The 17,415-nt window shown below is 41.9% G+C and overlaps 1 protein-coding gene across 1 annotated transcript in view; it reads left to right on the forward strand.

The window, feature by feature from the left end:
* The first annotated feature begins 30 nt into the window (after positions 1–30).
* Positions 31–17,415, forward strand: part of elp4 (elongator acetyltransferase complex subunit 4) — a 44,188-nt gene continuing 26,803 nt past the window's right edge. Inside the window, exons 1-8 of the mRNA XM_037247185.1 lie at positions 31–237; positions 824–859; positions 5,245–5,366; positions 7,468–7,602; positions 9,311–9,447; positions 11,781–11,865; positions 13,821–14,009; positions 16,500–16,608. Coding sequence (XP_037103080.1) covers positions 60–237; positions 824–859; positions 5,245–5,366; positions 7,468–7,602; positions 9,311–9,447; positions 11,781–11,865; positions 13,821–14,009; positions 16,500–16,608 — 991 coding nt within the window. The 5' untranslated portion in view covers positions 31–59. The remainder of the gene's footprint in view (positions 238–823; positions 860–5,244; positions 5,367–7,467; positions 7,603–9,310; positions 9,448–11,780; positions 11,866–13,820; positions 14,010–16,499; positions 16,609–17,415) is intronic.

Consider the following 17,415-nt stretch of genomic DNA (forward strand, 5'->3'; position numbering starts at 1 on the left):
TTCTGTGATTGGTTAACGCGCTGCAAAACGCGGAAGCTGTCATCGGGTTTCAGAGCAGTATGGCAGCCTCCATCAGCGATGCGTGTAAACAGTCTGTCAAACGTGCACCGTTGAACACTACGAGTTTTCAAAAGAAGACAAGGAACAAGTTATTAAGCATACCTGGAACAAGACTCTCGGTGCAAAACGGCCAGCTTCTAGTTTCGACCGGTGTCACGTCCCTCGACTATCTGCTCGGTCAGTGTGCTGAGATGTCATTTCAGCTTGCACCTAGGACCAAACAATGTTTTGCATGCATGGCTGTAGGTTTTTTATGTTGTGCATTCGCTTGCCTGAAGTCCGGTTTGACAAGTAAAGCTTTTCTTTCGTGTTTTTCGACATGAGAGGAGTTTGATCGTTTTCCATACGTGTATGTGATGACTTGCTTGGATATAAACGACGACACTTAACATGATTTTACTTGTGATTAGTTACTTAATGGGATTTAACACCAAAATCCTGCCCAGTACATTTTGTAAATCAAACCACAACTGTTGTACTTTTGTTGGCGTGAGAATAAGTAAAAGGCAGTCATCAACATGCAACTCTTTATTTCTTTACACCTCTGCCAGTGTTCACATTTTAAAAATGATGCGTAACATTCCTAGAAAATCACAATGCCCCATCACTGGTAAATCTGGTGGACCACATTAATGATCACTGTTGCAGATATTACAAATAAATAAATGTGTTTTCCAGTTTTATTGTGAATGAGACTGAAAGGACTATCTTCTAAATGTATGTTCCTTTTATTATGCATACCCTAACCTTTTTTTTTTAACAGGTGGTGGTCTGGCAGTTGGAACAGTGCTCCTCATAGGTGAGACCTTTGTCATGTCCTCCTCTTATTGTCTTCTTAACTGTGTTCAGGATGTGTGATTTCAACCAATGTTCTACTCTTTGGCACACATCAAACGACAACTGTGAAATCACAAATGTTATGATTACAAGATATTTTTGTTTCTTGTGTTGTAATCGCAAGTGCAATGAATTGTTTGGGTGCATCCGTCCAAATTGCTCACGGTAAACGGAAGTCTCTTGGTGGTTGGGAGTAACCTATTGGACCTTTTTTATTCCGCTACCCTTTTCAAGGTTTGTGGCTCTAAAGCACATGTGTCAAACTTAAGGCCCAGGGGCCAGATACGGCCCGCCACATCATTTTATGTGGCCCGCAAAGACAAATTGTGCATCAGATTCGTGTCATTACTAAAATTGCAAATTGACTTCAGCTTCAATAATATTTTTATTTATTTATTTTTTTAATATTTGACCAGTTTTTACTCGTCTGATTTGAAAACGAGTTATTTGTCAGTTTGTTTTGTAGCTTTTATTGTATTTAACATGAGGTGGTCATACATTTATTTGGGTTGACAGTCATAATGGCCCTCCGAAAGAAGCTATGACTACAGTGGGGCCCGCGACAAAAAATAGTTTGACACCCCTGCTCTAAAGAATCCTGTCTCAGTGTTCTACAAATAATAATGCCTTTGACTTCTTGCTTAAGAGAGATTGCAGATGCCACCTTGCTTGCTTCTTGATAAATATTTAGAAGCAACCAGCAAAGATTCACGTTATTTTTTTATCAGGCCATTGGGGGATTTTGCTCACCTGACAGAATTAACTACCATTTTTATCCGTGGAACAGGAAGTTGATGAATGACATGATGCTTTTTTTCTCTTGAATCCGAGGTGTGCAAACCTCCACGGTAACCTTTAATAAATATGCTGCCCGAACAGATGCGCTTTTTAGAATCAAAGCACGTGTTTTTTTTTTTTTAAATGAGAATGTCTTCCTGTGGCCCATTATTATTATTATTATCATTCAACATAGACAAGGCTGTGCACGCTGGCAGACTGTAAGGTTATTATATTCTTGTTTTCATTTGAAGCTGTAAATGTGTGTATCCAAGACCTATACCAAACTGATGATATTGCTTTGCCCTTTAATTCATCCCCCCAATCGATGCAGGAGTCGATGATTACACACTAATGCGTTCTTCCCTTCCATTTTGTGAATCAATGCACGGTTGGTTTCATCTGGTAATGAGAGACACAGTAAAGGTGAAATGTGTGTATGTGTGCGTGTGTTCTGCTTGTCTCTAAAAGAGCTGTGTGTGTGTGCATCTGTTTTGTTTAGTGTATTGTGTGTGTGGGTGGGTCAGACGGAGTTTGGAGTGTGTGTTTGTTTATGTTTGTTTCAGGCAGTCGTCTCCTACAGTCTGCCCCTTGAGCTCTGATGGCCTGTTTGTGAGAGTCAGACATAAAATTATCAGACCGCTCTTGTCTGCCTTTGAAGTGTCTTGAGCTGTCTGTCCAGATTTGTCAACTTGGGGGGTTGGGTCGAGCAGGGTTTTGCAGTATGGCTGCTGTCTGAGGAGCTTGCGTCTCTCTTTCGCTTCTGTTAGACAAGGAACAAAAGCTTGTGTGTGTGTCTTTACTACATCTTGAGAATTTGCGTAGGGGATGATGATCTTTCATCGTTGTTTTACACGACATTTTTGGCAAGCTTTGAAAATATTTGTAGCGATATTATTCGAAGGCAGAAGCTTGTGGGACAACAAAGCTTCAAGTTAAGTGTGTCTTATGTTGGTTCCTGTTTATTCAGCTCAGCTCCAGATCTTCATTGTTCCACAAGAGGACACTGTAGCAAGTGCCAACACACAATTAGTATTAGGAGTATGCTTCCCCTAAGTGCTTTTTAAAATTTGGATTATTAATTACTTTATATGTTTTATAGTTTTGTCTTTTAAAACAAAGAAGCAAAAATCATATAAGTCTTTTGTGACGGCCCCTTTAAATTATGCTTCACCGCGTTGGTGTTTGACAGGATGTTGCTCAATTGCACCTTAAATATATTACATAGCAAATTTCATTACATATTTTTTGTAAGATTGGATGTTATAAAAAAGATCATTTAATATTAAAAGTCCTTTTATTTATTTTTTTTACATTTTTTGTATGACTCCAGTAAAATCCTACATTTAATGTCTGAATGTCAACATTCTCACAAAAGCAAATGCTTATACAGGTGAATCATGACAAGATCATCAACGCTTGTAATAAAACAGATATGATACATTTGTGCTCACAGTATGTTTGCAAAAAAATGTATGGATTCATTTAGAAACAATATATGGATAAAAAAGCCCTTAGACTCATTGCCCATAATATATACTGTACACACACTGTAATAGCACATTGAGTGAGGTCTCACAAGAGGGAAACACAATGACCTAGATATTTTCCCTCCGACTGCTGCCTCAGCTAATATGATTCAAGAGTCTTGTACTCCCCCTGCATGAAAGCAAGTATGATGGAGGCCTTCCCCACTTTACCAAACCTTTACCACCATAACCCAATGAAACGGAGTCAAAATGATCCCATGACTGTCCAGAGTGACTGATCTACCTTGAAGATATGACTTTGCCTCCCAACCCCCCCTGTTGCTCCGATACCCCGAAGCGCAAGCCCCACCCTTTACACCCCTCCTGCTTCTACAGCCTAATGACTCCTGGAGGTTCCATTTGTAAGGCTCCCATAGAAACACAGCCACAATAGGCCCCATCTTGAGAGGGCCCATCTGGGAGTCTTTGTGGGGCCTGCTGAAAGCCACAAAGGCCTGCTGACCTAGAAAGCCATCAATAAGAGGACAGGGAGCCCCACCGACAACAAATTGAAGAGCCATGGAATTTCCTGGGCCATCCTTAGTCCGTAGGTGAGGACATAGACTGGGAACGTGGGAGGCGGAATTCCCCGGATGCTGGAGGATCACACATCAGGATGTCATTCCCAAGCTGTCGGCTGCATGCCCGTTACCTTTAACTGTCACTGTCGCCTTTGCCCTCCCCACCCTGGCCCACTAGTTGTCATTGTTTGGAGAACCCTATGAAATCTTTACAAAATGCTGATTGTGACAGGAAGCAGCTGTGGCATGCTGGGCAGAGTTATGTGTCCTGCTCGGGGGGTGTCACGGTGATGATGCTATCTTTTTTTTGGGTTTGTGGCTCAGTATGGCCTGGTGGCCACTTTGTGTTAAATAAGCAAGTGTACCTTTGGGACTCATTTGGTAGACCAAGTGATTGCCCTGTCACTCGTGCTCTGACTCCAAATAACATGGCAGTCTTTACTTCTTACTTCAATGATAATGATACTCAGTTGGTGTTTCTGAATTGAGGGGCTGCACCCATTGGAGCCTTTATTGGCTGATGATTAAACAAAAAAAAGTCTCCAAGGCTTGACCATCTTGGGCAGTGTTATAACTGTTCTTTTATTTCTTTTTATTTCATTTTCGATTAGTTTGTAGAGAAATTTTGTGAGGTAGTATTATATTTATTTTTTTCATAAATGCTTTGTGGTTAAGTTCATTTAGTTTCGGTGTTAGTTTTAGTTTTTATAATATATGGAGTATTTGTCAAGTACAAGATGAAAAAGGATAAAAAAAACAATTGTGTTTTAATGACTTTTATAAATGTAAGATGCACCATTTAATTCTTGCTTTGTTGAAAAAGCATTTTTATTTCATTAACAAAAATGTATTTTAAATTTTAGCGGTATACTTACATTATTAGTTTAAAACATAATAACCTTGGTCTTGCATCCTTATTATGCAAACGTTTCCCTGGTGGCCTCACCAGAATCATTTAGTCATTCTTAAAATATATCAGAATTATGAAACTCAGAGGCTGTATTATAAGTGGCCAAACATTTGTCCACATACTTTACTCGTACAATGATAAGTCAAAACTTTGACAAGCGAGTTGAAAACAAAGACACACTGTGATCGTCACGGAGTAACACCTACAGTGTGCCATTGTGCCCCATCCAGTGCCATCGATAGTCCTAAGTTAGCCAAATCCTTACACCGATTATAGTCAGGCACTGTGATGTGGACATGGAGAACTAAACTCAAAGATGTGATGTGAAGGAATGGTCAGAATAGATCGACAAGGTCTTTTATACGCTATGATGGACTCCTTGGTTTAGTTCTGTGACATGAAGGTGAGGTGTGAGAATCGTTTCCTTAGGGTCTGTAGTCATTAGCTTCATTTTTCTTTCTTCTGGTACATACCTGAATGCACCTGATACTTCAACTTTTTGTGTGTCACTGTAATGGGATCTGATATTTCTTTTGTTTTGTTTTTCATTGGAAATAAGATAAACAAGCATCGTTCTGAAGCGTTGCCAACCCTTGTTTCTATTCACCAGAGGAGGACCGATATGATAGCTACTCCCGTATGATCCTAAAATACTTCCTGGCAGAAGGAGTAGTGTGTCAACATCAACTCTTCCTAGCGGCGGCTCAAGATCACCCAAATGACATCTTCCAGGTAAGTGTGAGGAGGCCATGTCGGTTTCTGTTTTGGCTGGAAAGTTGAAATAAACCAAACAAAATGTAAAGTTGAAATGGCCTCAGAAACGCTTCCACTGCATAACATTGCTTTCAATATACGTAGAATGCTTTTGCAATAATGCTCTATTTTATATATATATATATATATATATTATATATATATATATATATATATTATATATATATATATATATTTGCAATAATGCTCTATTTTATCTATACACTATATATATATATATATATATATATATATTAAAAAGAGCAAACATAATATTCAGTCACATATAATATTAAAGGCAATCCATCATCTGTCAATGTACAGTTTAAACAATAATGTAGGAACAAAGATGCGTACAGGTCAGCGGGGGTATCTCAAAGGTCGCGGGTGGCATGGTTGTGGCATTGTTTGAACTGTTTCCCGACGCATTGCTGTGTGAAGAGGTCTGCGGTCCCAGAAGCTAACTGCCACCCAAAATACGGGAGGTGGGCCTCTCTCGCACTGATTGATAGTGGGAGGGGTCATAGCCTCACCCTCTCTTTACATATCAAAGGTTTATTAAGACAGGGGCAGTCTCAATGGGGATATATCACATTATTTAGTGTTTTTATCGCTATAAACAATTAACCAAAACTCATAGTTTCATGTTTCTCTACATGTTGTTATTCTATAATTGTTAAAAGTAGTAATTTTACAGCAAGTTTATTTTTAAATTAAAGCAGTGGTTCTTAACCTTGTTGGAGGTACTGAACCCCACCAGTTTCATATGCGCATTCACCGAACCCCTCTTTAGTGAAAAATGAAATTATTTTTTTCAAATTCAAGACGTAGATGTTTATTTTTTCATGGTGCACAAAATGAGTCGTGCATGAAAATCACCTTGTTCAAAGAACAAAATCAACATAATGCATGAACTCGCAACAAATTACGTACCTGCAAATCAGTGTGACTTCTGCTGTTGCCTTTGCGAGACCACTCATCACGAATTTACACGATAAATCAGGTGTGTTCGGACCTCCGCAGTGGACGCTCTGCGGAACCCCTGAGACCGATTCACTGAACCCTTAGGGTTCGATCGAACCATGGTTAAGAACCACTGGATTAAAGGAATCCAATGAACGGTCACATCGGTGCAGTTTCTTACATTGTGTTGTTTATAAATTTGAATCAGTTATCACACCCATAAAGACAATTAAAAGAAAAGAAAATCAAAAGAATAGCTAGAACATCCAGAGAACCTGCCAAATTTAGTTCATTGAGTATACATAGGTGTTAGTCGCTCAAACGATCCAAATTCACTTTGCTACATCATCTTTTATGAATCCAAAAGAACACATTGTAATAGGATCCTACATAAGCTTATCAAATTACCACCTGCTCTGGGGAGATTTGACCAAGATATAAGCCTCTGGAGCGTGTTAAAAGGGATTTACAATGTTAAATTCAAATTGCTGTCAAATGCGCAATCAATATCAGAAATGTAGGCCCGCCGCACACGGACTAGGACCTGACCATCAGGAAAAATCTAATTTGGCCACTCACCACTGCACATTGGGCGATTTAGCATAAGGTCTCATTGCATAAGCCACGTCGTACGTACGCCGCTTGTGTGTGTTTTCACCACAAGTGTTTTTATTTCTTTCACAACTTTAATTTGTGGCAATGCCACATTGTGCGACTGCATTTAAAATTTTTAATCACAGCAAATTCGGCCACATCAGTCAGTGTGCGGCAATTCTTATGTTGACAGTACATCTTGAGTTCCGACCCTGCATATACCGTACCATCTATTTTTCGAATAATGTATAGATATTTTTAATTACAAAATATTGGGGTTTTTATGGTAATTGAAATTTCTAAACGATTATGAAAATTAGGTGAATGTATCATAACGGCAGATGTGATGTACACAAACATTAAAAACATCACCAGGTCTGTACAAATTCAATACAGTACAAATGGGTGCAAAAAAATGAAAAACTTAACAAATGGCTCCTGAGTGGATTTAATGAAATGTGACTGCGAATAAAATGCAAATTTTAACTATAACTTTACATCTAGTCTTTATCGTTGTGTGCAGGAGCTTCCTGATCCCATTTTAGATGATGTTGTCATGTACAAACCAGCTGACCCGCCAAGACTGTCTTGTGACCCTCAGGATAGTTTCGATGCCATGAAGATTGCCTGGCGTTATCAGAATCTTCCAAAAGTACAGGTAATCAAGTGTCATTTTTTTTTTCTTTCACATTTTTAACTTGTTACATCATCAATGTTATATTCCAGGTTATTATGTGATTTTGAGTGACAAGAACAGTAGTGGTTTTCTGGACATGGTGTGTTTTGCAATTGTCTCCACCAGTAAATCCATCAGCAGTCTGAACTTCTTTGAGAGTGAATGAGGCCTCAGCTTCTCTTTTGAGAGCTGGAGCAGATTACTCACACTTAGCTGGCAATAGGTAGGCTTTTCACTGGTCTCCAGCCTTCATATACACACGCCTGCTCCCCTGCTTAGCCTGGGAAACAAGGGTACTTTGCAGCCTGCGCATTGACATGTCTGCTCGCTCAACCCCACGACCCAGACCTGCGCCTCTGTCTTCTCCCAAATCCCCGCCTTTCCCCCTGCTATGGTCGGCGGCTCTACACTCTTTCTTCCGCTTTGAGCAGAGGTGACCCGCCTCTCCCTTATACTTTTCTGCTCTCTCCCCCCTTTTGGTCTATAATCCATATCGCTATGTGGATTAACAGCACACAGTGTGTCCCTGGGGATCCTCTCGCTCTTTCTCTCTCCCTGGAAACTTCTTTATATCTGTGTCCTTTCGTCACCTCTCCCCCTTCCCCTGTAAAATCGTCTTTACAAACCACTGGTAAGCCCCACCAGAGGATTTGCATCCCAAATTCACCCCCAGAGTCAACGCTTACTTTCCCCTTACACACACCTCTGCCGGCGTTGCCTACTGTGCCTCTCTCCCGATGAAGACATCAGATCAAAGGTGAGGCTGTCAGGGCGGGGAAGGAACGCTAAGCGGGTTGCCCAGCTCACAAAAAGAAGATGAGCCCCTGAGCCCCCCCCCTGCCCCGCTGACCTCCTCGTCCCACCAGGAGAAGGGCACACCGGGGGCCCATAATCCAGATTAGGAGTAGATTAAGGGTGCCTCAAACAATGGAATCCCTGGTTTCACCGAGAGAGAGGAGCTCAAACTCTCTCTTTCAGCTGCAGGAAAACATCCGCCTTCCCCTGCGTCCCTGACACGTTTTCTTTCACAGCCAGAAGTGGACATTTATGTGAAGAAATGATTAAGAGTGTGTTGGTAGTGGTTGTTTAACTTCTCTGTTGCAGGAATGTTGAGGAATGACCCATAAACGATGCAATTGCATTACCATGGTGTTGTGGAGCACCCTCGTTTAACATGTTAGAAAAACAAATATGACAAATATTTTGTCTTTGAATCCTCTTTCTCATTTGTTAACAGTTGGATTTGGAGTTTGTGTAGTCCATCACAATACATACTGTGGATTGAAAGTGATGACTTGTCTTCTGTCTGTCTGAGACTTTTTTTTTTTTTGTCCGTAGAAAAGATTGTTAAACCATATTTCCGTTTTGTGTGTTTCTAACGGTTATATTTGGAAAGTGGTTTCTCGATATTCATTTTGGACAAATTAATATTGTTTTCTGGCAAAGGTTTTTCATACATCCATAAAACTGTACTTATCATCCTCCTCAAAATCAGTACAAAATCAGTAACAGCATTCAAATTTGCTTTCCTGCTTTTGGTCTATTTGAATGCGAAGAAAAAATTGTAACATGGACACGATAGTCATCTATGACCATGCATTTTTGCATTTTCAAATACTTTTTTTAAAATGTTCCACTCAAGAGAGTTATTTTGTCTCAACATGCGTGTGACTTTTTTCCCTCCCCGCAGAGTGGTCTTGCATCCTCATCTCGGTTTGGCCATTACTATGACGTTTCCAAGACAATGGAGCCAGAAATGCGCCAGGCATCCAAGTGCCACCACTTCTACCATTCAGAGCATCCCAGTCAACCATCGGCCACACACAGGTAAAACAACACGACATCATCCGCAGAACACGAGCAAACCAATGAGACCGTTCTGAGAACACATGCAAAATACGTGTGGCGTTGTTGACAAAATGCATTTATACAACAGAGATATCGCTATAGTGTACTGGTGAGCAAGCAGGGCATTGTTTACAAACCAGATATGTCAGCAGACCGAAGGAATAAAGTATTTAACTCGGCAGCCAAGTAAAATAAGAAAATACCTTTGGTTGAGTTATTTGCCCGGTGACACATTCCAGACCCACACACGAGGTGAGATTTTGAAAACATATTTTAAAAACAAAAAAATATATCTTTAGGTCTCCCAAATGCTAAAAAACATATTTAAAACACACTTTCTCACACATTAGACAGAAACATTTTAGGCCTAAAATAAATAAAGAGATCTCTTCTTGGATGCCTATGTTGTCTGATGTGGTTCACTCTATGAACAAATGTACAGTATTTCATATTAAATAAAAAAAAATCTATACAATCGTTGAATGGGATTCTTGCTTACATTGGCAAACATTAAGCATCCCAAGTCTGCATATTAGTTCACTGAGGATTATTGTAGTTTTAGCAGCTGATACAAATAACTAAAAATCTGCCCTAAGTAGCTTTGCCACTGGTCTAAAAGGTTCAGCCTCTTGGAAAACTGGTGTATGCCTATTCAAATAAGGGTTGTGTTTGCTCAGCGACTGTTTGATTTCGCCCGCGTTGAGTGTACTTAGGGTTCAGAGGTCATGCAGACTCTTTACTCAGAGAGTGCCGCTGAGCACACAAGGGCACACGAAGAGGCACACTCACTCACTGGGTAAATACAGCAATCTGGAACACAGAGGATGACGAGGACGCTTTATAGAGTCTTTCCTTATTTTGGCAAATACTGTTAACTGTTTGCACCGGTGCAAATACATTAAATGTTCTTCAAATGCATTTGATCCGCATAAATATTACCTATAAGAGTTTATCATGTCTTCTAGTTATTATATTTACATGCGGTTGTCTTTGGGGCATGTCCGCGGGTTTGATCATGAAGACATTTAAACCGCAGGAAACTACACCTGCACAGCACCATTGTGCCCGCAGCCCCGCCCCGTCACTGCTGCACATACATAGACACACACATGTGCCAGACTAACTCCAAGCAGGCTTCTCCCCCTTGCACGTGTCCACAGCCCCATGTCGCTACCCTAGCTGTTAAATTGCTCCGTTTCACTTGAAGGCATAATTGGCACAAATTGCTCTCTAGGTGATACAGATCCTGTTGTTTAAGACTAAGCATCCCCCTTGTCTACCCCCTTCTGTCGTCTCAAAGAAAGAAGAACATGGAGATAAAGAAGCGTCCCCATGTATGATCCTAATTAGCTGACGCGCTAGCCCCTGTAGCTAAGCACCTAGACCTTATTGGTACCTGAATGAGGGGTGCTCAGTAGGGGCAGCTGACACACAATGACAACAGATACAATGGCTGCCAAGCAAAGACAACCTTTCACTCAAGTGCTCGTCAAGCCCCTTCCTCAGAGCAGGGGCATGGGCAGAGAGGCCTGTGAGGGTAGGTGTCCCTCTTTCCCCGCAACCAGCTCTATCATTAGTCCCAGCGGGGTCAGGAGGCACCATTGTCGCACTGAATAAATGAAACGGAGTACATGGATATACTTGGCACAAGAGTAATCGACACAAGTGCGTATTACTTTTCCTAATGCGGGGCTATTGGTGTGTGTGTGTGAGCCATCTATGTGTATCAGCTCTCCGCAGCATGCCGGTCAAATTGATAAGTGACACTGCAGCCCACTGTGACTCAGTGCAGACTGGTCATTAAAATGGCAGGGCGTTCTTAAGTGGAGGGTCCTGTGTAAAAAGACGGGGTTAACATTCATGTCGGCTGCCCAATAGGCACAAAGTGAGCTGAATCATCCGTCCCACGGTGGCGTGTGTTCTTTTGTCAGTGGTGCAGATGTTACCCTTCATTAAACACCAAAATGCTGTCCAATCTTAGTATTAGATATCAACATAAGCACGTCTCGTACGTCTGTCTTGTCTGTGTGTCTAGGCACGATTGAAACCTCGGGGGAGCTGACAGAGAACCAGTCATGTTGTAATTTAATCAAGCAAATAAATTAATTGGATCTCTTGATAGTGGCTCCAGAAAAGCACAGTCAGGAGGAGCATGCTGCAATCATAGCGGATTAATCCACCACGCTGACAGGCTTGGCCTGGTTTGATCAAGATTGTGTCAGTTAATAAGAGCTTTCCCGTGCAAAGTTATACTTTTTGCTGTCTCTCTTCTACTTTTCTCTTCATGTCCACTTTCTGCTCTATATTTCCAGTCCAGTGCTTGAGCCCTATGCTGCGTTGCTGAAATCCATTGAAGAGGTCATAAGCAGGGAGGGCTTCAGTGTGGCAGCCCCCATGGTAAGAGGCAGCGAAAAAAGGCCACTTCCCGTGATGCAAACAGATTTTTTAATAATAATTCTGGGCATTCCAATGAGATTTATAGCAAGGGAAATAATACCTATTTTTTATATGCAATACATAAATCATGCTTAATTTCTTTTTTCTCAATTAAAACTAAATAATAGATGTATTTGAATAATTTATTTCACTCCAAAGACAATTTTATTAAACTTACTTTTGCTTCGTCAATTATAAATGTATCCTGATTGATTGAGAAAGATGTGTTATTATATTTGTGGCATTATCTTTTTTTTTCTTTTTAATTTGATACGTTGCCTTGCAGTAGATTTTCCCGGCATGGGCTGCAAATGTGCATTATTATCTGCATTTAGTAAAAATGAGTTTTAATTGCTAAATTCTCAATTGTTTATATCTTCTTTTCACCGAGAGTGGCCAGCTCTACCCATCTCACTGCCCAAAGGTTATAATTGTGAAATCTTTAACAAGGAAGTGTCTTCCAACATAACTTCAGGGGTCTTTTGTGAAAAGTGGAATGGGGGAAGAAACTGGACCGTGAGCATGGCTGCTTTTATTTTACAGTCCTATACTGTTTCTCGTCTATATGGTCGGCGGCATCTTGTCCTTGTCTGGACTTTACTGGCATGGTTCCCTCAACGTTTCTATAGGCTAAACTCTTGGGTTTAGTAAGCTTGGGCTCTCTTTCTGATGTTGCCATAGCAATGTTCATGTTACCAAAGATCCCCCCCTGTTGCGCTCAAGTCATCAAATTAGAGTCTCATTTGATGCCCTGAATTTGCATGGTAACAAAGAGAGGGCATATCTAATTATGACAAGTACCACAAATAAAGCTCATGGTAAGACAGGAAGTTTTTTGTTTTTTGTAGCTCTCCAGTATCCCTCTGCAGGGAAACTATGAGCCAACTGTGAACAAAATTCCAACAATAAGGTTTATTTTTCTTAGATTCCTGTGATAGTTCTCCTAAAGAATCTGAGGTCACATTGTAAGGAGAGGAAGTGATGGCGAGTGGGATGGTGGCAATTTTGGGAGGGTCAAGATAATAGAAGAGGAGGGCTGAAACGGGCACGGATAAGCGTAAAAGAAATAGCGAGCAGATTTAAGCCCGAGCTTCGTAAATCACTCGTGGCTCTCACCTCAATAATCAGGAGACATTTTGAAAAAAGCCAAATAAAAGGCAATTGTGCTAAAGGTTAAAACCCTCTCACAGTTTTGGACAGGCTCTTCCATTCTCTCACTTTCGGTGATATATATCCCACTGCTATTTTTCTCCGTCTTCATAGGAGTGGGATGCCGTTGATCCCTTGTTTTGGGGTGGGGTGTTTCAAGGGAAGCCACTCCAGCCTCACCAAGGCCCCCTTGGCTGGCGAGCGTGGCTTTGGTGCCAAGAATGTGCTGGGGTTTCTGGGTGGCGGCCATATTGGAAGCCTGTCTGACAGGTCCATTGTGCGTCTGTCAGATGGCCTCTGTGATTGGGCAGTTGCGTCCACTCACGTTTGGGCACTGCATTGCCATCGTCTGTACTGCTGAGCCGACTGTCCAGACTCATATGGAGATTGGGGATACAACCCAAAACACAGCACCTATAATTAAAAACGACAATCTGTTACTCTTCAAATATACTGTGTGAACTTGGAATTGAATCAGTATTGTTGTTTTGTTCATCTGCTGACTTCATAATGTTTTCGTCATCATTTATTTGTTATTCTTGAGTGGGATTAATCAAAAATGTCCCATTTCTACTGTATTTTTCAGAAGGATCAGCCAAAGACTGTATTGATTGAAATTGATTTATTTATTTTTTCAAATTTGCTATTTAATTAGCTGCTCACCTAAATGTAATCACCTAGAAATAAAAACTGAAATATTGACCTCTTGCCACATTCATCATTTTCATTCATTTTTATTTGTCATGTTTCCCTTATTTTTGTTTCAGACACAGTCACGGAATATCCTGCGCATCGGGCTCCACTCACTGGGATCACCTCTGTGGGGTGATGACCTGTGTTTTCAGGACAAGCCAAAACACAGCCACGCCCTCACTACCTTTCTCTATGGGCTGCGGGCTTTGTTGAGGTCATCACTGGCAGTCGCGGTAGTTACTGTGCCTTCACATCTCATTCAGGTAAGACATCAAGACAACTCAGGCCTGTAAAAGGACAATTCTTCCCACATCGTTCTTCAACAGGCCATTGCCCCATGCACTGCCCTCTAAATTCATGATTGCTTGCTTGCTTGCATGCTTTTAATTATATCGAGCTGGTATTGAAAATTACGTGCATGTGTTTTATTGTCCTTTAATATCTCCACGGGTAGTTGTGTCTCTGGGTGTACATGTGCGTTTTAGAAGGGGGTTGTGGGAGTTTGCTTACACGAGTCTGTGTCCAGTCTGGCCTCTCAGTGTGAAGGTGGAGTCATCTGCTGAGGCATATGGCAAAGCACAGACCTCCCCCGGACAGTAGACCAAAGAGGCACAGTCACCAGAGGAGCCAATTGAGACCTTCTTCCATTAACATCTTGTGACTTGTCGCTCAATCTCCAACTCTTGCACTTTTTTTCTTTGGAGCAACCATGTTCATGTCCATATTCGTTATCAAACTTGCAATTAAAAAATCAGCGGAGACACGTAACTTTGAGAACAGCTGTGTTGTCACAACATGCTCTGGCTCCTCGCCTATGTGCTCAGCGCTCCACGGCTTTGGCTTCGTCAAAAAAGGTATACTGGCTAACTAGCAGATGACAGCTGTGGTGGGAGCGGTCCCCCATCCGGCCTGGACCCCACGTCCCCTTAATCTATGTCCTCCTCCTCATCATCCACCCTGCAGATAGAAAAGGAGGAGGGAAATTTAGGTTCGAATCAGGTGCTGGTTGACCATGCCAACTTTTGAATTTTCTACTAATCACAAGAGTGAATGCTTGTTGACTGAGTTTCTTGTGTTTTTGTAAATGAACACATCTTTGGTTTTATAATTAGTTTAGTCAGCTAAATCTGGACCTTAAAGACTGTCTCGAGTGATAGCTAACTGGCCGGCACCGCAATGGTCCCGTGATTCATTATTGAGCAGTTTGGAAAGCTGAGCCACTCACTGAAAGCCTTCTACGAGCAGCCCGCTGCCTCAGTCCATCTGAAACATTAATTAGGCTTGTCCTGCTGGTACTAAATTCTACTATCGCTTGCTACCACACCCATCCCTACAAAAAACACACACACACTTTTCCCCTTAAAATTTGTCCATGTACACTTCACCTCCTTGTCAGACTAAGTGATTTTCTGACCCATGCATAGACACTCACTTGCCAATTTATGAGCCATATCCAGATAAATTATATTCAAATTCAATTTGAGAAAAGTCAAAGTGTTGGTCATCTTAAAGGCTTTAATTGTGTTCGGCTGACACTGCCAGCTTACCATATATATATATATGTATATATTTTTTTGTGATACAACTTTTTTTCCCCAAGACTGGAATAATCCATGACAGAAAGCCAAGATGTAAATGTTATATTTTACTACCAAAAAAAAGAGTGATTATAAATGCTGAGCTGCTTTGTTCATGTTTTTTATAATTGTTACTTGGTGAGGTAAACTTTAATTGTTGATTGCTTAGCTTGTTCATTTTATAAATGTTTGTATTCATTACTGTTGTAGTTAAAGTGGTAATGTTAGGCAATTTCTGAAGTTGTACATAAAATTAATAGTATTATTCTAAAATAACAATACTCTTGAATACAATTTTTGGCTATTCCGCCCACCTCTGGTTGTGGCCTGACAAAGCCTGCATAGACAAATTTGAGTCCATCGTTATTGACCGCAGTCAGTGTCGTGAATAATTTGCCGTAGCCAAACTTACACGGTCTTTTAATTGCGTGCGTGCAAGTGACCTCAGATACCCCGTAAGTGCTAGCAGCCTTGGCTGGTGGCATGTGCATTCTTTAAAAGTAGGACAAAAATGAAAAGGCTGAAGAAAGAGTGGAGAAAGGACATGAAGGCATGAAAACTGCATTAGGCTGTGGCAGCCAACACAGAGAGAAGGATGTGAATGATTCAGGAGGCAAAAGGATTAATAATGCAGGACTCCCTCTCTCCCTCCATCCCACTGTCCCTCGCTCTCCCCTCCTCCTCCTCCACTCATATTATTCTCTACCTCCACCCTTTTTGTAGTTCACGTTCACATTTTTTCTTAACTACTGTATGCACCCTTTATTGTTTCTTTCTCTCTCGCTCTCATTCTTTCACTCTCTGGCTCACCTCTCTCATGCCCTCCAAGTCCCTGACCCAGCCAGTAGGGGGAGCTCTCCTCATCGCACTTCTAATGATTGCTTCCACTTCCCTTCTGTCCTCTCCTACATACTGAAATGAAATCATTCTGGAATTTTGCTCTTTGACTTTTCTATCACTCCATGTGTGACTATGTATTCTCAGCATAAATGTATTTTTCTCCATCCTGGCCTCATCTGTTAAACCCCCTCCATTCCACATCACCCTCACCTGAGCCCAAAGGCTGGAGTGACCTGTCCACGGGAATGATGACCTAATTTAATAGTAACACTGGTGGCCCGTCAGGATGCTGCTAATTACCTGCTTATGCTTCTCTCTCTCTCTCCAATCCTCCAGAACAGATCTCTAATGGGCAGCATAACCAGGTTATGTGACAATGCCATAGCCTTGGAATCATTCAAAGGCTCTGAGAGGGAGACCAGCCCACTCTACAAAGATTACCATGGTAAGAACACACACTCCCTCTTATCTCTCTGTCTCGGCTCCATCAAATACACACATGCACATAGGCGGTGCATTAAGGCTCTGGCTGGGCTGTGGATAGAGGCAGGGCAGCCCCCTTGCAGGCCAGGCTGTCAGTGCGCGTTAGTGTGCTGCTGCTCAATCAGACGTGCTCCTCAGTAGACAGGCCGGGGGGGATTCAGCTGCCACGCTGTACCCCCTCCTCCTCGCACCCTCACCCCCTCCATCCCTGCCTCCCCTCCCTCCCTCCAGCAGAACCTCTCTCTCTCTCTCCTCTCTCGCCACCTCACCATCCCCAGTCCCATACCCCCGAGGCTCTGGAGCAGAGCTGGCCAACACTGGGGAATCGATATTCTCACCATCACTCTCTTTTCCTCTCTGCCTCTATCTCTCTATCCCTCACTCAATGTCTCTGTGGCCAGCATGCCCTGCTAATAAATGGGGGCATGTCTTCCTCGCCTACAGTAGGGGAGAAGGACGTCGGTAATGGACGACCGAGAGACCGTAGTGTAGAAAAGGGAGGGGCGGCCGGAGTTTACAATCCCGGACCTCCCCATCACTTTGGCACTGAGGTTTCACCGTCTCTTCTTTTTCCTGCGCACATCTCTTTTCTATCACTCTATCACACTCTCCATGCAATAAAGGTCAGAATAAGCGGCTGGGGTATTTTTAGTCATGCCTCTCGAACTCTTTGCGCTTTTCCTCTCCCCCCCCTCTCTCTCTCTCTCCGCATCTCTTGCCTGGAGTTAGACAGCTTTGATAGAGACAGATGAAGAGACAAGAAGTAAGA

Source organism: Syngnathus acus, chromosome 3 (genome assembly GCF_901709675.1).
Source record: "Syngnathus acus chromosome 3, fSynAcu1.2, whole genome shotgun sequence".
Classification (NCBI taxonomy): Eukaryota; Metazoa; Chordata; class Actinopteri; order Syngnathiformes; family Syngnathidae; genus Syngnathus; species Syngnathus acus.